The sequence below is a fragment of the Erythranthe guttata genome, chromosome 12 (assembly GCF_056151865.1).
Source record: "Erythranthe guttata isolate IM_541 chromosome 12, IM_541, whole genome shotgun sequence".
NCBI lineage: Eukaryota > Viridiplantae > Streptophyta > Magnoliopsida > Lamiales > Phrymaceae > Erythranthe > Erythranthe guttata.
In genome coordinates this window covers 1,923,246-1,945,451 of record NC_142544.1, presented here as the reverse complement: position 1 = coordinate 1,945,451, position 22,206 = coordinate 1,923,246, and the positions used below count along the sequence as shown (strand labels likewise).

The following is a 22,206-nucleotide window of genomic DNA, read 5'->3' as shown; positions in this document are numbered from 1 at the left end:
AATCTCAGTTTTTCTCAAATAATCTTCAAATTTTATAATATAAAGAAGGGTGGGAATATCTCGCCTTAACCGGTTCCCGGTAAATAGTCTAATTGTGTGTGGGTGTGTGTGAGAGAGAGGATAAAAAATAGAAATATTAATATTTGGTAAACTACACCAACATCCCGAATGTATGCTAAAATCATTTCAAGATCTCTGTGTTATCGTTAATTATTAACCCTTGAAATATTTTATAAAATTTAACAGAATAATGCATGGTATAAGTTATTACGTTATGGTTACAACGGACTAATAGTTTCAAGTAGTGGTGGAGACGACAAAAATTTAAGTGTGATATGACTCTCACAATATTTATTAAATCCTTATTATTTTGTATGAGATTTGTATATTTACGTCTATGCTAGCATTAACGACCGCGTGGGAGACAAATATAGTACATATCGATCTTCAGAAAATGAAATATTGGCTCCGATAATTTTCCAGGGGTTTCATTGTAATTATTAATACTATAAGGACCTTTAAATTGTTTTAGCATAGTTTAGAAGTGTAGTTGTAATTTACCCTTATAATTATAAGGTGAAGGCTCTTTTACCCTAAAGTGGGTAAATAATTTGACACTAATTACCTTCTGAAAACAATCTTTTTTACTTTTCAATTTCTTTTCCACTGCTACTTTTACTGTCTGATTGGACTAGGTTGACCGTACCATAGGAAATTCCAAAAGGGCGTACGCAATTCCCAAGGAAGTAACGGCGTTAAAAGGACTGGGGCCGCCGAGGAAAAAATGCACCCTTTCAAAATAGACTCCGTTTACGTTAATTGTCAAATCAATATAACCCTGACAGATGAGTCCCGTGGTGCTTTCCGTCAAGTTCCTTCATTCGTACTGTGTGTGTTTACGGACGGACGTCTATTTCCCCGTCTATTCTTGCCCACCCGGCCCAACCTAAAATTTATCGTTTACCTTTAGTCCTTGTCTTTTCTCTATTAATATTTAAGCTATTTTTTTATTTTCCCTTATATATATATATATATAGATTTTTTATATATGTCTAAAAGAACTAATGAACTAGCTTGGAGTTGAACTTAGCTTAATTGGAGCTTAATTTGAGGATATAACACAAATTTAAAAGTATTGGCAATGATTATTGCTTAGGGCAAATTACGGTCAGCCCAATGAGATAAGGTCAAATTACGAAAAAGTCCCTCGTGTTTGAGTAATAACAATTATTCATGAACTATGTATTGTTTTACATGTTCATTCTTACGGTGTCAAATTATTTGTTGAATGAAAGATTTTTTTGTAAAACAGCACAAAGTGATTGTAATTATTGAAATATGAGAAGTTTTTTCGCAATTTAACCTTAACTATGGATTTGATATTAATTTGCTCTTTTATTTATTTAATACTTATTTGGCTATTCATAGGGTAGATGAGCTAGTTTGGGCCATCATAGGGTGCTAAGACGTGATATTGTAAATTAAAGCTGAAAGATTCCCCGAATAATTGGTGACTTATTCCAAAGTTTAATGCCAATTTGTTACTACTAGAAAATACTAATTATTATTTATTAATATTAGTAAGTAATCAATTTGAAGAAACTATTTCTCATAAAATAATAATTATCATATATATATGGGGTAAATTACAATCATCCCTGAAGTAAGATAAAATTATGAAAAATCCTTTTTATTTGCATAATTACAGCCTTAAAAATATTTTCCAAAATTCCGAAATGTTCGAACGTTTTTTAATTGGAATAAGTTTTTAGATTCTAAAATTTATGGAATTGGAATTGAAATTGAAATTGATTTTGTACTTTCGAATTTTTTTTGGATATTTTCAGAAAAAAATCTAATTCCGATGCAATTATTCGACTTTCACCCCTAATCACATTATTTAATACTCAATGTTATGTTAGTTCTTTTAATGTGTTTTTACTGAAATCAAGATACATATATTGACATTGTTGATACTTATGCACAACTTAAAAAAACGATAATTAATTAGAAACGAACGGGGTACTACCTAAAGTCTTCAATTCAATGCTTGCATTACGGAGAAATTTATTTTCCATAAATAAAATACATAATGATAAAAATACAAATGGTAAAATTATATAGCCTCATGCTACTATTTTAATACATCTATGTAAACCATTGGTTCAATATATACTTATTTTTTTATTTAGAGAATAATATATAATTATCATATTAGCTATAATTTTGACTTTTGATTCCAACTGCAGATTGGTAGAGGCTGGTGAACATGATTACGGCCATCATGATTGATACCAATAATTCAACGGTGTACCATAAAACCACTGTTTTTATCTCCTAATTAATTAATCATCATAATGTTTTACTAAAGTTCCAAAATATTATTTACTTCCACTGTAAATATTAAATCTCTTGTAAATTATTGAATAATAATGGTTATTTTAGTCATGTTTACGTAATTTTATTAAAATCAAGTCACATCTTATTGAGTTCTTTAATACTTGTGCAAAGTTGAAAAGAGACAGTTATTTAGAAGAGTATATTACAGTCACCCCTCAGATAATATCAAATTATGAAAACCCCCCTCATGTTTGGGTAATTACAACCATCTTCTCAGTTAATAATCTTCTTACGCGTCCATTCTTGTTATGTCAAATTTAGTGGAATATTCTAGATTATGTAGAATATTCTCCAGCTTGTACCAATTTCACCTCATTCGAGCTCCATATTTTGAAACAAGATGATCATAAGATGTGTCTCATGTCTTGTAAATTTCATATTGTAGTGAATCAAAAACTGTATATCTGCACAAAACGAGTACAAACTAGAGAATATTCCACTGAATCTAAAAAAATCCGTTGAATTGACAATATAAAGATAGACGTGTAACAAGATTCATAGTTGAGTGGTAATCGTAATTAAACAAATATGATGTATTCTTTCGTAATTTAACTTTACTTGGACCGTGACAGTAATTTACTAATTTACTATAAGTAAAAAGTAATTAGTAGGAATATAACTAGATGGTTGACTAACCTATCTTAACTAATTATAAAAACACCTCCACCTGGCGGTCACCTTTTTCAATTACCAAAAACCCCAAATCAATAATTTAAAAATTAGAAAATAAATAAATAAGAAAAAGAAACAGCAGATTCCTTACTATATATGTAATTAGATAAGGTTGCAAGCAAGAAAGAACGAAGAAACAAAGAGAAGTGAGCTTTCACATAAAAAAAAGTACTTTTTCCTTGATTAATCACTTTTTTCCTTCCCAAATTCTTCTCTGCAACTGAATCAAAAATTAGCTTAAAAAAAAAAACAAACAAGGATTTTAAAAAGCTTCTCTTAACCCAATCATGGTTTTGGGATGGCGAAGAGCATTTTGTACATCTGTACCAAAGGATGAAGAAAGGAAGAATTCTCCGATCATCAGAGATCACAAATCCGACCCGAATCCGACCCCGAGCCCCAGGATCCGGTCCAGATTCGTCGGGTTTTTCTCCAATCCGTCAACGCCTCGCTCGCAGTCGCCTACACCAACACTCCGGTGTCGGACCGCGGCGCCGCCGCCGCCGCGTGCCGCGGTCCGTAGCAGCTCAGCTCCTCAAAGCCCTAGGCTTCAATGCAAAACCAGAGACGGCCGTAGATTCTTCCACCGGTCAAACCCTTCGTCGCCTCGTTCCCCCTCCGCCGCCTTCTCTCTCTTCAAATCAAGCGTCGGAATCTCGAAGGTAGAGTTATTGATTGATTATGGTGTTAATTTATTGAAATTATGTTTGATTAATTGTCTGATTTTGTTTTTTAATTTGTGAATTTATGGATGAGTAGAGTGGTTGCGGAATATGTTTAGAGAGGGTGAAAGCAGGGCAGGGGACGGCGATATTCACGGCGGAGTGCGGCCACAGCTTCCACTTCCCGTGCATCGCGGCGCACGTGAAAACGCAGGGTTCGCTCACGTGCCCCATATGCAGCTCCACGTGGAAGGAAATTCATCTTTTGAATTCTTCTGATCATCATGGAAAAAGTAGTAGTGATGCAATTTGTAGAGATTCGAAAGCGATGTGCGATTCGAGATCCGCAGCTCTGAAAGTGTACAACGACGACGAGTCGCTGTCGTCGCCGACTTCCGGTGCGCGGTTCAACCCGATACCGGAATCCGACGAGACCGAGGAGGAGAACGAGGATTTTCCGGGGTTTTCGATTGCGAATCGGGCGTCTCCGGCGGAGGTGAGAGCTAGGAGTATGGAGGTTGCGCTTTCGCCGGAAGCGGCGGTGGTGTCTGTTGGCAAGAGCAGCGAGAGCTACGCGGTGGTGTTGAAGATAAAAGCTCCGGCGGCGCCTGTTCCGAGGGCTCCAATTGATCTGGTGGCGGTGCTCAACGTCGGCGGTAGCATCACCGCAGAGAAGCTTCATCTGATGAAAAGGGCGATGAGAGTGGTGGTTTCGCACCTAACCGCGGCGGACCGGATGTCGATAGTTGCGTTCTCCACCACCTCCAAGCGGCTGTTGCCCCTCCGCAGAATGGGCCCCGCCGGCAGGAGGTCGGCGCGCAGGATTATTGACGCCGTCGTGTCCTTAGACGGCGCCGCCAACTGCGCCGCCGATTCTGTCAAAAAAGCCGCCAAGGTAATCGAGGACCGCCGCGAGAAAAACCCGGCGGCAACCATCGTCCTTTTCTCCGATGGCCATCGCAGCGGCCCTCTCGTTTCGTCGGCGATTTTCCCGGGATTGAATATCCCGGTCCACTCAATCAGCCTAAGCGCGTGCATCAACGCGCCACCCGACGGCGCATTCCTGAAATGTGTCACCGGTTTACTGAGCATGGTTATGCAAGATCTGAAAATTCGGCTGGGGTTCACATCCGGTTCTTCTCCGGCGGAAATATCCGCCGTCTACTCATACGCCGGCAAACCGGCGTTTCTCGGATCCGGGTCAAGCTGGATCCGGGTCGGGGATTTACATTCCGAAGAAGAGAGAGAATTCCTGGTAGAATTAAAAGTCCCATCATCGTTTAGTGGGGCCCAGCACCGCATACTATCCATTAGATGCTCGTACAGTGACCCGTTAACCCAACAACCCGTATTCGACAAAGACCGTTCTCTCGTAATCCCCCGTCCACGCGCCATCCAACGCCTCAAATGCCTATTCGTAGCGACACGCGCCGTTGCCGAGAGTAGGAGACTTGCTGAATGGAACGACGTGGCAGGGGCACAACTAATGCTGGCATCGGGTCGGGCAATGATTCTACAAACGGGTTCGGGTGAGGAGTTTCTGCGATTGCTGGAAGCTGAGCTGGCGGAGCTTAATTGGAAAAGGAATGATCGGCTGCAGATAAAATCCAGCCGGGAAAGAGATGCAGCTCGAGCCGAGGAGAAAGCTGAGCCGATTACGCCGTTATCGGCTTGGAGGGCGGCTGAACGGCTGGCTAAAGTGGCTATCATGAGGAAGTCTTTGAATAGAGTCAGCGATTTACATGGCTTTGAGAATGCTAGATTTTAAATTTTTTATTACTATTTTTCTTTTTTGTATTAAATTGCAAATAAATAAATAATTGATTTAAAAAACAAAAAAAAAAAATAGATAGAGGAAGTGGGGCCCATGGGTAGGGAGAGGATGAATAGAGCCAAAGGGTACCCGACGGTTCGGCGCTTTATGCAGATATTATTTAATATTTATTGTATGATTGAGGGGTCTCTTTATTTTTTGTTTTTTTTATTAGGTACAATTTTCTTTTGTTCCATTATAAGAAAAAAAAAATATATCATTATATATTATATAGATTAAGTGGCATTTTCTAATGCAGTTGTTCTTTATATATGTAAAGATTAAGTGGCATTTTCTAATGCAGTTGTTCTTTATAATGTAAATTACATGGTATTTAATATTTATTGAGAAATAAAATGTTTTTTTTGTATATTAATATTCTTAAAATAGTATATATTCAATGCGCGAAACTCTAAATCATTTTTTTTGTAGCGACTCGAGTCTTGATGATTTCTCATCCCTGGAATTTCATCGAGGCGTTGTTTTATCGTAATTTGATATCGACGATTATCATTTTAAGATACTCCTCTCGAGAATAAAGTTTTCAGTAATACTATCATCATATTCGTTTTTTTTCTTTTATTAGTTTCAGTTGCATCCGCAATTACCTAATCATCAATCAACACCTACAATGTACCATACATATTCGATACCCATTCATTACGATAATACAACTTTGTGATTAGATATTCTTGCGGTTCATAAAAGTCTATTCTTCGTTTAACCCTTCATCTAAATTCTATAAATTAATAACTATTAACTTATTGTGTCGTTTAATCGAATTTATTAATTATAAAGTGTTTTTTTTTTTTTTGGAGAGTATTAATTAATTAATTATAGAGGTTAAAAAGTACTATTATGAGGGAAGAGTTTTGCTTTAATTTGCAGCCGAAAAAGGTTGTTGGTATATCGTTATGCAATAAATGAAGAAAGATATTGAATTGAGTAAATATGTGACATTAAATTTGTCATAGATATTATTAAAAATTGTATTGTGTTGTTGCAATCAAAACAGACGAAGGAGGGCAATATAGTAATTTAACGGTGAGCCGCATATTATGCTGCCATGCATGATTGCTCATTCAATGAAAACACACAACTGAATTGACTAGCCAATAGAACTTTCCTGATTCATTCACTCTAGTAACTATTCCCTTATCATTATATGATTATATTATTTTTATGTTAAATGTCGATTCAATTTTACGAAATATCGTTTTTGACTTCGAATGTGATTTTGATCTTCTTCCTAATTTGATTTTTGGCAAAATTCAAATTACATATAGTGTAGTCATTTCAGTTAGCTTTCTAATTCAATTTGAATCTACTAAATTGGATGTCGGACGACAAAGTTATGCATGAATGGTTTACATTTTAAATTTTAGGTAACTCAAGAAATCGAAGTTGTGGGCAGCGTTCATTGATTCATGCAGCTAACTTAAAGAGCGAATTATGTGTTTTGAGTTCTGCCAAATTCTGAGTCGAAGACGGTCTAAATCACGTTTGAAGTCGAAACGGTATAATTAAAACTGAAACGACATTTATCGAGCAATAATGTTAATTACGAATCGAGTAATAGTGTTAATTTGTTTTGATGTCAATTCGATGTGGGAAACAATTTTTCTGTTTGAATTTAACTAATCGAAGAACACTATTTGAGATCTCTCTCTAAATTGTATTGTCTCCATCAATTTATATTTGAAATCCAAAAGCTTGACCCACAATTGTACTAGTACTCCAATTAGCTACACACCACATCTCAAACACAAAAATATCCTTTTGTTTAATTTATAAACTTTTTTTTTTCTTTTTAGAGGAAGATGGTTGAGTTACTTTTGTTGTACATTGAGTAACAAATTAATGGAGTGAGGAAAAGAAAAATGTCACAACATACTTAGAAGACTGTATATATTCAATTGGAATAAGAAAATTCTCCTTTTTAAAACTTGCACCAAATGCGAAATCACTTGTCCACAGGATCCCTCATTCTCTGGTTCGACAAGTTTTTTCATATAAATAATGTTGACTCAACGATCTATTAAAATAACGAATTTGATTATGGTGTCATCTGTGAGTGAAGTTGAAGAATCACGCTGTAAATGTCAGTATTCAGTCATAAGACTTTGCACCAACTTACTATCATGTAATCAGTTAAGCTATACTCGTGGTGGCAGACATGCATGCAGTATGCACATTCTTGATTTTAGGTCACAATGTGAACCACAATAAGGTACTAATTACTTAAGCACACAATAAATGTTAGAGAGAGAGAGAGAGAGAGAGAGAGAGAGAGAGAGAGAGAGAGAGAGAGAGAGAGAGAGAGAGAGAGAGAGAGAGAGAGAGAGAGTCATTTTCAATTAGTGGGCAAAATTGAAAGATGAAGACAAAGAGTATATAATCACATGGTTAAGAGTTGGTGGACCACGTAATCATCAAGTTCCTTACCGTTTCAGATAAAATCCCACTTTTTTGGAAATCCCAAGAAAATTTAATTTAATAAACAAAAAAGCAATTCCATTTCATGTATATAAATTGCATGACTTTAGCTACACGTTTGAAAAGATTAAGGATAAAATAAATTTAATTTATTTTTTTCTTAGGGAGACAACCTTAGTGGAAGAGATCCTAAATCTATTGAAAAAGTGAGCATCAAAAGTTTATTTCAATTGGAATTCTCTTCACTTTTGGGTTAGGTTTCCTGAAATTGCGCTATTCAATGAGATCTTCTTACTTGTATTAAATTGTGATTATTTATTTTGTAATGCTTTTTTTGACATTTATGAACCATTCTTTTATTGCAATGTTCATGTAATAGGTACACAACTAGGGGTGTGTAAATCGAAAAGGATTTTCTGAACTCCATCGATTCTGATTTGAATATTTCAATTTTGGAGCAATAAATTTTTCGATTTTTTTGATTCTCGAATGATTTTAATTTAATTTTCTTCCAAAACTACACTTATTATATTAATGAAAACTTTGAATTTTGTTGATTACGATCCAAAATTTTATTGGAAGAGTTTTTTTAATTCAATTTTTTTGATTTTTTTTGGGACGGGATTGCAATTAATTTTTCATTTACGAAGAAAAAATAGTTTTTTTTTTCTTCCGAAAATGCTCATTTAACTTACACTTACATTGGGCTATCGTAGCCCATACAAGTATTTGGGCTTTGGGCTTTGTGGCAGATGGCAAATGGTGTATTAATTATTTATACTATGTTCTCAATTGTTGTCTTGGGCTGATTTTAACATTTCAATATTAAGCCCGTACAATTTCGCTCGTTTCCTAAGATGCACGAAAATTTCTATACACATGCGTTTTCACTTTCCACGTTCCGGAAATCGAAACGCCATGAAACTCGGTGCAAATGTTTCGGAGCCGTTTTTATAAATATATAAAAATTTCGGGGCATTTATGGTAATAGTGAAAACATAGAAACGCGTTTCCACTAAAAAAAATCTAACATCCGTTTTAAATAAAGACTCGAAATTGCCTTATTTATACTTACAGTTGAATTGATCAGATTAAAACGAGAAAAAATGCATTTAATACTATATTAAGAAATTTAAAGTGACAAATAATATGACACAAAAATAATTTTCAAAAGAAATACTTATTGAAATGATTTTTTTTTTTCCAATTTGTATTTTTGGGGTGAGAGAGACATAAACTAATATATAATGTTGTATGATTGAAATTGAAAGTGAATGCACGAACATATTCAATCTTTTCCCAACAGCTTGGAAATGGGGGGTGCCACGTGGCCACCAATAATTTAATTTAGCAATTAAAAAAAGGGTAATGATATATGCAGGCCAAATTAAACATTCAGGCACTTTTTTATCATAATTTTTTACCTTTTTACCATAACTATTTACCTTTTGTACTATTCATATGCACAAAATCGGACTTTTTTTTTTATTCATGTGCTCGTGTGAATTTACGCGAGCACTTGGCAAGTGCTCGTGTGAATTTACGCGAGCACTTGGCAAGTGCTCGCGTAAATTCACATGAGCACATTAACAATTTTTTTTTTTTTTTTATAACCCACTCGTGTGATTTCACACGAACAGAGAAGATATGCTCGTGTGAAATCACACGAGCAGAACGTCTCTGTTCGTGTGAAATCACACGAGCAATTAAAAAAAAAAAAAATTAACAAGGCCTGCTCGCGTGAATTTACGCGAGCACTTGCCAAGTGCTCGCGTAAATTCACGCGAGCAGGCCAAAGTCCGATTGTTTTCGTTTTTTTTTCGGATTCGTAATCTACATAACAAGAGGATCGTAAAAACGTAAAAATTACCTCCGATCTGTTGACGATTTGCACGGGCTTTGCGAAAGAAAATCGAAAGGGTAGAGAGAGTTTTTGAGTTTTTTACCTTTTATTTTTTGAGAAATGGTAAAAAATGTGCCTGAATGTTTAATTTGTGCCTGCACAAATCATTTCGGTTAAAAAAATTAAAAAATTGAAAGAAAAGAAAAGAAAGGAGAAGCAGAAATAAACTCCCCCAATATCGGACAAATTCCCGCCATCCCTTTGCAATTATATCTTTCTCCAACGAAACGTCACTTTCAAACACACTCTTCATAAAGGGCCATCCCTCAACCTTTAATTCCTCCAATAATTCCATTATTATTTTATAAAAAAAAAAATTCATTACAAAAAATAAAAATAAAATAAATAAAAGGGTATCATTAAATAAAAAAATATAAGTTCCATTACTATAAATTCCGAGAGCTTAGTTAGTTGATTAAGTATCTATCAACCCTCTAATCTACTGAGGTGGTGTTTGCAAACGTTTTTGTGAAGTGATTATGGGTTTTTTTAATGTTTAAAAACAACTGATTTTAAACCAGAAAAAGCTCATAATCACTTTGGAAAAACGTTTGCAAACACCACCTAACTCATGATGATCAATGTGCTTGTAGTAATTTTCTCTGGAGTACTTTAAGGATTTCTAAATATATAAGTAAGAGGTTCTTGAAGAGAAAAAAGAGCATAGAGATTACCAGAGTACGAGTGTTATGCCGAGCATTGCGACATATTTATACAACAGTATCTATGGCTTTTCTTCTTAATGTTCAGACTTAGAGTTTGTTTCAGCTCTTATTTGTTAAGAAAAAAGTTTGTTAATTAGTCTAGAGTACTATTACGATTACGACTCTTTAGACTTGGTTGTATGACGGGTTAATATATAGGGAATATCGTTTACTTTCATTTTTTTGTACTATTGTAATATTCTTTATATTTATTATTTTAATTCGTCTTTGAAGGCAGTCCACAAGTTTTGTATTTGTGGATAAAAGTTAACACTTATCTTTTACAATCTCGCTGCTTATACTTTGTTTTTACATTTTCATCAGGGATTCGATGCCATTGATTTCTTTCGATCTTTAAAAGGGCATTGGTCCAATCAAATAGTATTTATTATTGGAGATGTAACCATGTTACACAAGAATATATTTTACTAGCTATAAAGTCATTATTATTTGGAGTTTTAACCATATTACACAAGAATATTTTACCAAGTCATCAGTCATGATACATCACTTTCACACATCATAATAATAGCAACTATTTTTCTTTGATTTCATTTCAAGGTTTATGACTTGACCGGCATTCTTTTTCCAGTTTATTTCATTTTCTATTTATTTTTTCTTGATTTGATTTGCTAATGGTGGACACAAATAATAAATAAAGGGTAAATTACAGCCGCACCCCTGAGGTATGCTGAAATAACTTTAAGGTTCCTGCGATATCGATAATTACACTCACCCCTCCTGAAACATAGTGAGAAACTCTAATGAGAAAATGCATTGGATACGTTATTCCGATGGAGTTCTAACGGACTATTAGTTTCAGTAAGTGGTGGAGACAACAAAGAACTATGAGGGTGCCATATCACCCCTAACTCATGTTGTCTCCACCATTAGCTAAAAGTAATCGTCCGTTAGAACTCTATTGGAATAACGCATTCAATGCATTATCCTATTAGAGTTCTAACTATGTTTAAGGGGGTGGGTGTATTTATTAATATCACATGCACCTTAAAGCTATTTAAGCATACATTAGGGGTGTGAATGTAATTTACCCATAAATAAAATAGCTACAGTGTAGAAATCTTCATTATGAGGCGTTTATATAAACCCTTGGATCAATCGACTGGATTTAAATTTTGGATTCGATCGATTTTCAATTCATCTTCGAAGAATTTTTTCCTATTCGATTTTTGAAAGTTCTAATTTCCAATTTTGAGGAGAAAAATAAAATTCGGATCCAATTCACCCGACTTCCACCTCTAGACGTGATAGATGGTAGGTATCAGACGCAACTTTTGAGCTATTCATATGAATTGTCAACTGTCTGAATTATTTTGATGTATGAATTTAAATTTATTGATTTTCTTGCATCTATACTTTAGTGCTCTTTATATGAAGTTAATTAGACTCCAAATAAGTCCAATCTCAACAAAGTTGAAGCCCTAGCTAATATATAGAAGCCAAATATATATTTGGGCAAATTACGCCCAAAAATCCCTTTTTGTTTGGGTAATTATAATCACCCCTCCTTTTAAATATTTTTACATAAAATCTATGTAATTCTGTTATTTACCGAACCAAATCGTATGCAGGAGGGGTCTTTTCGTAAGATTATACATAGTTGTGGGGTGACTGTAATTACCCAAACATAAGGAGAATTTTCGTAATTTAACCATAACTTAGGGAAGTGGCCGCAATTCGCCCTAATGTATATATTTATTTTAGAGTTTTCACACATTACCACAATTAGTATATATTTTCTTCCCACTTCCACATTGACACATCATCTTAACTTAATCTTTGAAATACTATTTCTACAATAATTAATGTGTAATTTTGAAAAGAATTTGATATTAATGCTAAACTAATAAGTATGGTTTGACTGGAAAACTTTTATGTATTAGTCAAATGTTAGATTATATTAGTTTGGGTAAATTACAACCATCCCTTGAGGTATGGTCAATTTACGAGAAAAACCCTTTTATTTGGATAATTACATCTATTTCTCAACTATGATTTTTTCTTACACCTGCACCCTTATGGAGTCAAATTCAACATAATCATCTAGATTTCGTGGAATGTGCTCTAATTTGTACTCGTTTTGTTTAAAATCGTAGTTTCTGATGCACCACAATCTGATATATACAAGCCAAAAAATTCATATTATGATCGTCTTGCTTCAAAATGTGGAGTTCGAATGGGATAAAACGGGTACAAAAGTGATAATATTGCATATAATCTCGAAGATTCCACTAGATTTGGAACCGCAAGGGTGGACGTGTAAGAAGATTTATAGTTGAGGGGTGGTTGTATTTACTCAAACAGGAGGGATTTTTTCTTAATTTGACCATACCTAAGGCGGGTGGTTGTAATTTACCTATTAGTTTTATGGGTGAAAATTAGAACGAAATTTTCGAATCATGCTAATTTAGATGAAAAAAAATTCCAATTTTAGGACAATAACTTTCATTCAAATCTCTGAAAATTTCAATGTCGCGTTATCTGTTTTTCTTTCATCAGAACATAAATGAGATTTCAATTTTCGACAAATTTTAATTTGGAAAATAATATTAAATTTCAAGATTACACTTATAATGTTTTTTCACAATATCAAATTTATTATATATTTCATGTTATAGGTGAATAATTCTTTTTTTAACATTCATGTGAAGATAATTCTATTTATTGTTTTCACGTGAAGATAATTCTATGTAACTAATAAAAAGATTATAAATTCAAAATTCAATCCATTAACAACCTGATTTTGCAAAAGGGGTGCCTTGGATCCAAAATCGATTTGATTAAACAGCAACTCTAATGGCAAAAAAATAAAATGAATCATCAAATATTAATTTGATGCTCGTTTTATTATTTTGATACTCATTTAATCCAGCCGCAAGTATTAAATGAATTTTCAAATTTTAAATATACATTTAAAACCGACACATGTCAGTTTATAATGGATCGTTTCGGTAGTTAATATTTTGATATTACTTCTTCCAGAATGCATTTTTGCATCTCCGAAAGTTGAGTATCAAAATAATTACATATTTAATTTCTCCGCTGGAGATGAAAATTTAAATTTTGAATCATGAAAATAGAAATTATAATATTTAATTCCTCCATTAAAGTTGCTCTTAAGAGCTTTAGTTTCAATAATTAAATCGATGTGTCACAAGGTAACTCCGCTAACTCGCATCCGTTTTACAACATTAAACATGCCATCCGTTTTTTTTAAACATGCCATCCGTTTTTAATTTATTCTCAATTCGATATTAAGTAAGCTTGCAATTCAATCTAAACTTATTTGTTTAACATTCAAATATTGTTATAAAATGCGATTAAAGTATGTAGCATTGACTTTGGAACATTTCTTTTTTATTTACGAAAGAGTATATTCTATAATTGGTTATATATATATATATATATATATATATATATATATATATATATATATATATATATATATATATATATATATATATATATATATATATATATATATATATATAGATATATATATATATATATATATATATATATATATATATATATATATATATATATATACACGCGCGTACATTTGTATGTACTAAGTCAATATTTTTTTTTTTATTATTATCATTGACAATAACTTATTATTGAATAATGTTTATAGCTCAAATACTTTTATTATTTCCCATTAAATTATGTTTTTATTAGCTAGGTTTGGCATAGTAATTTGCATTTATAGGTTTGTCCCAATTTTTACAAAATAATATCAAAATCCACACTCATAGTCAACTATCAACACAAGAATGTCTACTGTAATCAATTGCTGAATTAAAAAAAAAAGGGTTAAATACACTTTGCACTCTTAAAGTATACTCCCTCCGTTCCCTATTAAGTGTCGTTTTTGGCTTTGCACAAGGATTAAGAAGCTCAATAAATGTGTCTTGATTTTAGGTAAAATATATTAGAAAGAGTAAAATAACCTTGATTATTTAATGATGTGATAAGAGAGAGTTAATACTTATAGTTGAATTAATAAGGTTAAAACAGGAAAAAATGCATTTAATGCAGTATTGGAAATATAAAATGACAGATAATATGGAACAAAAATATTTTTAAAAAGAGACAGTTATTATGGAACAGATGGAGTAGTTTATATAACACTTAGTTTCATAAAGTATCATTTGTAAAACTTGCTCCCTCAACATTAATTATTTTATATTTTAAAATTTAAAATATAATAAATGTTGAATTTAAATGCCTATCAAAGTCCACTCATCTGTTGAGACAGACTGCGTGTTACGACATTAGGTGTCGTAACAGAATTCTTGTGTTGTCACAGTAATAAATCTACTAAAAGCAGAATAAAGAACACAACAATTTAATGTGGTTCGGATACAAACGTACCCTACATCCACGAGGACTTGCAAAACTAGTTCAGATTTATGTGTACATTAATAGAACTTAATAAAAACACTAAAGACTCCCTCTTTATGTAATATGCCGTTCTTGCACACGACTCGAACTTGCTGATAATCAAAGCAATTCCTCCTCCGCACTCTTGGACTTCCTCCAATGTTGAACTTCCTTCAAACGGCGGATCGACCTCTCCCGAGATCTTTTTCTGTTGCCACACATGATGTGCAGACAAGGCTGCAGCACGGGCTGCACCCTTCAAAGCCTTTATGCTGGGATTTTTCTTATTGAAGCTCCATCGGACTCATATGAGGTTGAGGGTCTTATATAGGCACAAAATCTCCACCCTAAACCTAACTTGGGCCCTAAGAAATCGATTTAACTAGGTAATAGAATCCTAGTCGATTTCTACTTCTATTCTAGATAAGTACAAAAGATACCTAACTAGAATATAATACATGGAAATAAATCTAAGTCCTAATAAAAATATTACAAGAATAAGACTATAATTAATTCCAAAATAAACATGGAAAATAAATCTTTGTCAATCTTTAGTTTCCACGTATGGCGGATTTCTTCAATCTTCACAAACAGAAATCTCGTGCCAACAATAAACATAACCATCTAACAATTATTGGATCATAAAAAAAATGAAAAGTAACTAAAATTAAATTATTAGAAAATAGTTACAAAGTAATATATATTATATAATAATGAATGAAAATATACTTTAAGAAAATAATGAACTAATATAAATTTAAATACTTAAGATTATTATTAGTTATATATTGATTTCTTAAAAGTTAAAAGTCATCGATCTCAATATATTCTATTAATTGGTCCAAAAACAATTAAATATTATTTTTTGGATATGTACCCACCCTGCAAGATAATATTTTTAAAAGAATACATCTCTAGTATAGTTTGCAACAGTGGCGAGTCCAAGAATTTGTTACGGGATGAGCTTAAATATTTTGGGGTTCTGGGACAGCGTTCCTTAAAAAAAAGGACTTTTTTGTGACAAAAAAATAGGAAAAGAAAAAAAAAATTTAAGAGTTTTTTTTTTTTTTTTTTTTGCATTAATTTATATTTTAGGTTGACTATTTAATAAAAAATGGAGTTTTTCACATATATCTATATTTTTGGTGGGCTAATTAAAAAAAAATGAGATGTATTAAACATATATATAAGTATAGGGGTAATTTGACAAAAGCCCTCCATTACACAAGTGTCATTACAGTAAGTCCAATTTTATTTTATACTTTTAAGATAAATCCAAAACAGTTTTTATTCATTAAATTTAATTAATTATCACCATTATACCCCTAACTAATAAATAATATATATTTAAGTTTGATATTAAAAGATATATAATATCTTTTCCATATATATCTTAAATAACACGTTCTTAAATAATTCCATGATTCCCGTTTATTGATTGCAGAATTCTAATCATCATAATTTTAATATCTCTCTCCCCTCTTTCTCTTGCAAGAATTAATGTGCAAATATAAGAATATTTTTTGGGTTTAAAAAAACAGTGTGAATCTTTTGTTTGATGATTAAAATTTAAAAAAGAGTATAAATAATTGAATTAATCATTCTCTGAGAAATTATTATAATTATTAATTAATGATGAGTGATGAGATTAAAGTAGTTTAAAATGGATCATGGTTATCTTAAACAATTAATTTATATTTTTTGGTGGGTGAAAGGTGTGTTCATATATGCATGTAAACAAAGAGACGTATGGTTCCTGGTGTAGTGTTGACTGGAAAATGCATTTTTAGCTTTGCCGATTCCCTCTCTTTCTTTCTCTCCCTCTCTCTCACTTTATAGTGAATGAAAAAGTGTGTGAGAGAAAGAGAGAGAGAGTGCTTGTGTTTTGAGTACATATGTTGATATTAATCACTCTGTATTTGTCTCTCTCTATATACAAAATACAGAGTGGTTTTCACACAATATTGATTTTCACACAATACAAAGTGGTTTTCACATAATGTCGGTTTTCATAATATAGAGTGGTTTTCAAACAATGTCGGTTTTCAAAGTTACTTTTAAGTCATGGGTATAATTGTGCATTAACGTAATAAAATACAGTGGTTTTGAACAAAATACAGAGTGGTTTTCGTCTCAACAAAATATAGAGTCTAATTAACCAGGAAGTCTGTCTCAATAAAATACAGAGTGGTTTTCGTGCTTTTCCGCAAACTATGTAAGTGCATAATAGTCATGGTTTTAGCATTGTTCGAAATAATGTTAATATGAATGCACATGTTTTTTTTCCCCCATTGTTATGTGGTTTTAGCATATAGTCGATCGATCCTTTAAAATTACAGAGTGGTTTTGATATATTGCCGAATTTCAAAGTTACATGTCCGTCTTTATTATTATTATTATACATGTCAGATTTATATGTATTTTCTCAATCGTGGTAACAACTCATTTTTTTTCCCTTGTTAAATTAAAGACAGCTTCTACCGTGATTTGGAGGAATTCTGAAAACGATAGAGAATGGGCTATGGCGGAGTGGTTTTTCTACAGTGATTTGGGGGAGAAATATTTGGGAGAATTATACGTAACATGATTTTGGGAGAGATTTGGAATTAATTTACTGTATTTTCAATTTTAATAATTATACTAATTAGTGGGGGCATATATGGTTTTTCAGGCCCATTGGATTTATCTCAAATATCATTTATAAATAATGGATTTATCAAGAATTAAAATCCTAACGAAGGGTGTTTGGCATATAGCCCCATAAGTATAATATATGAGAGAAATTGTATATTGAGGATGAACTTGAGCCAACCCTTGTCTACGAATGGACTTATCCCTGATTTACAACTTATAATACGAGAGGGTAGATTTACGAAGTGCGCCTATATGGTTCCTTCGTTAAAAAAAATATGTAAGTAACAGATTTTTGTCTAAAAATAACAAATATCTACACAAAATATTAGGAATTTTTCCTGTATTGTGATCATAAGTTTTGTCTAAATATTATAATTTTATTTTTTTTAATTAACTAATTTAAAATGTATTGGATGAATCCAAACAGATCACTACGCCATAGATGAAATATGCTTTTAATTTTTTCGAGAAATAGAGAAGTTGTATTTACAGTGGATTAATTTTATTTTGTAAAATAAAAAATCTGTATTTCATCATTCAATAAAAAGCATTTCTACTACTACCACCATTCGCCGCAAAAGTCCAGTTTGGGTCCCACGCGCTTGAATGAAGAAACAAAAGCCCGGAAAAGATAGAGACGCTTAAACCTCGTATTGTTTATTCGGCGGTGAGTGTGACGTGGAATCATCAAGCACCGCCACATACGGTGCGATCTGCTCGAAAGATAAGCGAGGATGACGTGGACGTTGTTATCACAAATTGTTGAAAGCCGACAAAGTACCGCATGCCATGCACTCATTCATTTAGCAACCCTAGATTCACGAATCAGTCGATTTATTCCAATTATTTAAGTTTCTTTGAATATTTAAATTTTTTTGTCAAAGTAGTATATATATATATATATATACCAAGGTTGTAAAAATCGGCAATCTGGTCCGAGTCACGATTAATCGGTGCGGCGGTGATTAATCGGTGATAAATCGGTTTTTAAAATTTAATATAATATATTTCTAAATATTATTTATACATACTCCAAACATATATAAAAAGATAATTAAACATAGTTATATCTCCATCATGTATATATCCTAATAACATAATAAAAGTTTAATAATCATAAGATCATAATACATAAATATCCTTATAAAATATAAATAAAAAAAACATTTTTTTTGAATTTACATTTATTCTAGAACATTCGTGGCATACATCATTAGATCTTTAACAATAACAATTAACATAAACAAAATAAGACATAAACTCATATTTTCTTTTATTAAAATCCAACTTTTATTTTGAATTATAAAAAGAAAAAAAAAAAAAAAAAAAAAAGGAAAACCGATTTTTAACCGATTTTTGCCACCGAGTTTGACCCGCCTTAAAGGTTTGACCGCCTCAGACCGCCTCGGACCGCCTCAGACCGCCTAAAACCGCCTCACAGGCAAAAAATCGATTTTTCAAACCTTTACACTAAAATCGTAAAGGTTTTGGACCGCCTCCGCTTCGGAGACCGATTAATCGGCCGCCTCGGCCGATTTTTAGAACACTGATATATACACGTTTGAATGTGTGTTTAGAAAAATAAATTACTTAGTTACATATAGCTTAATTGATGACAAAAAACTTATTACAAACAATACCTATACAAGTAGGACAAACTATATAAAACAAAAAACATTTTCTTAGAAAAAGAAGGGTATATGGCGGGATTTTGTAATGCTCTATTTAGCGATTGTTAACAGTGGGCAGGTCGTTCCTGACATTTTGGGGGCCCTAGGCGAGATTTGAAAACGGCAAAAACATGGGGTCCTTTCTAAAATCTAATATAAAACTCATTTGTTTTCTAAAAAGGTGAAAAACTAGATGTTAATTCTTTTTTGTAAGGTATATAGTTAGTGATAAGACTAGAAATTTGTGATATAGGGGACTAAAGTTTGCGGGGTTCGGGGGCAGCGCCCTCGATTTTTTTTTTAGAATAATTTGCATGAAGTAACACTAAAAAAAAGTGAATATATACAAAAATAAATAACTAATACATTATAAATTTAATAATTAGAGGCCCCATGATTAGAAGAATTACAGAAACAAGTAACAATTGTTGATTTATATCTATTTATGAATTAGGGTTCTCAATAATTATATATATATAATATAATTTTTTTTAGATAAATGCTAATATATAAAGAGTATAAAAAATTTTGGGGGCCCTAAATTTGTAAAAAAATCCGGGGGCTCTAGGCGACCGCCTACTTCGCCTCCCCTCAGAACCGGCCCTGAATTAGTGGGATTCAAATTTGAATTATTTGACACAATTTTGCATACTCCAATCGTTAGATCATTCCATGCGGGAACTTTTTTTCACACGATATTGTATCTATAAGAACTGACTCCAATACAAGCTATCTAGATTTGGCACCACAATATAAATATTTGTAACTTGCAAGTATATTTATTTATTTTATTATTTTACATACGGAATATTGGGATTACGTTTCTTAAAAATAATTTACTTTTCTAAACACACATTCAAAGTTTCAAACGTATATATAAAATAAGATACGTTTTCCAAATGCAAGTGGCCTGAAAACACAGACCCAACCACTATTTATTGTGTCACAAATTTTGATTTTGATTCGATTCGATTTGCCAGCTTTTCAGTGGGAAACAGTTCTTCCAATTCCTGCGTTTTTTCAGTCATTTAAATGATCGGTTTTCATTCATTTAAACATGAATAGTATTATATCTATCAAATAAGAAATAAATAATTAATTAATTAAAAGAAGAAAGAAACATGAATAATATATACCATTAGCAAACATCACCCAAATTCTATTAATAGTGGGACATAAGTCTAATTTAAAAATACATATCTTCAATACTAATTTGTTCAATCAATGCTAATAAATTGGCAATTACGTTACGGGTGTAAATGAGTTGAGTTTCTCTCTGTCTTGAAACGGATACAAAAGCTCGAGTTATAGCTCTCATCAATCCGCTCATGAGTTGTTCCAATTTTTTTAATTATAAATAGAAAAATATATATAATGATATAAAATATTACGAATTTAGAGAAAAATGAATTTAAGTTAAATTAAATAATAAGGCAAATTACGGCCACTCCTCTGAGATAACCCCAAATTACGAAAAGAAAACCTTTCTTGTTTGAATAATTACAAAACCCCTCATATATGTATCGTCATACGAAAAAAATCTCCTTCAATAGGTAAATCTGACACTGTAAAAATGGACGTGTAAAGCAATACATAGTTGATGGGTGGTTGTAATTATCCAAACATAAATGATTTTTTCATAATTTGAGCATACCTTAAGAGTGGCCATAATTTGGTCTAAATAATAATAGGGTAAATTATGAAAACACCTCTAAACTTAGATTAAATTACACCACATCTACCTATTCGTAATCATTAAAAAACTCCTGAAGTTTGTTTTCGTCTTACACCAACTCCTTCCAGTGTGACTTTTCACAGATTTTTTATGATTCAATGCAATAGACTTTACACAACTTCAATATTTTCTCTTTTATTTTTCACCTATTTAAAATAAAATTGACTGTACACATTTTCTGTTAAAAAACTCAATCAACAATTAATCAGAGGGGGTTTTAATTACTGAAATGCTAAATCCCACACTATTTTTACCAAATCACGCACATAATTAAAAATATTTATCTCTCTAAAATCTTCTCTTCTTCTTCCCATCCTTCTTCTTTTTCCCTAATGTTTTCACAAAATCACACACTAAAAACATCTTTAGCATTCCAAGTTCGAATTTAATAAAAATCTTCACATCACTACTAGAAAATCGCCTATTAGCGACGGATATTGGCAACGTATAACTGATTCGTTGCTAAAGTAAAGATTTAGCAATAGAATTAGTGACGGAAGTTGAAATCGTCCCTTTGATGGTGTTACTTTGATTTTAGCGACGAAAGTTTGCGACAACTGATAAGTTTGTTTCAAAAGTAATGTTCCAGCAACGAATATAGTGATAGACAATAGAGTCGTTGCAAGTGTAGTTAAGTAGCAACGAACGCTAGCGACGAATATTAAGTCTATTTCTAAAATAAATTTGTAGCAACATATGTTGCGACAACTATATATTTGTTGCTAGGAAAATTGTGTAGCGACGGATCGAAGCAAGGGATATAAATTTGTTTCTAATTTGAGCGACAAATTTAGTGACGGCAACTATAATCGTCCCTTGGGTTTAGAACAATCAGTTTGTGCTACAGATATTAGCAACGGAAACTATATTCGTGTCTAAGATAAATAATTTGCAAAATTATAGTGACGTATATTAGCAACGACTAACAAATCCATTTCAAAAATACATTATTATTATTATTATTATTATTATTATTATTATTATTATTATTATTAAACAAATAAATTCATGTTAACATAAATGTATTTTAAACTTTTAATATATTAAAACTGAAACATGCGTGTATGTATAATTAACTTTTATTTACTTTTCTGCTACCATTAATAAATTCTTATCGTAAAAGGGAAAGGAATCCCAATTAAAAAGAAAATAAAACCCTAAACTAAACAT

At 32.2% G+C, this 22,206-nt stretch overlaps 1 protein-coding gene across 1 annotated transcript; it reads left to right on the top strand.

Moving 5' to 3' along the window:
• The first annotated feature begins 3,121 nt into the window (after window positions 1-3,121).
• On the top strand, window positions 3,122-5,728 carry LOC105953490 (putative E3 ubiquitin-protein ligase EDA40). The gene is made up of 2 exons (XM_088826457.1): window positions 3,122-3,734; window positions 3,832-5,728. The coding sequence occupies exons 1-2, from the start codon at window positions 3,360-3,362 to the stop codon at window positions 5,500-5,502; spliced, it is 2,046 nt and encodes a 681-aa protein (XP_088682583.1). The 5' UTR covers window positions 3,122-3,359; the 3' UTR covers window positions 5,503-5,728.
• The last annotated feature ends 16,478 nt before the right edge of the window (window positions 5,729-22,206 follow it).

Coding starts and splice junctions, on each gene's coding strand:
- LOC105953490 (XM_088826457.1), top strand. CDS start 3,360: ATGGTTTTGGGATGGCGAAGAGCATTTTGTACATCTGTACCAAAGGAT. Junction 3,735..3,831: donor CAAGCGTCGGAATCTCGAAG/GTAGAGTTATTG, acceptor ATGGATGAGTAG/AGTGGTTGCGGAATATGTTT.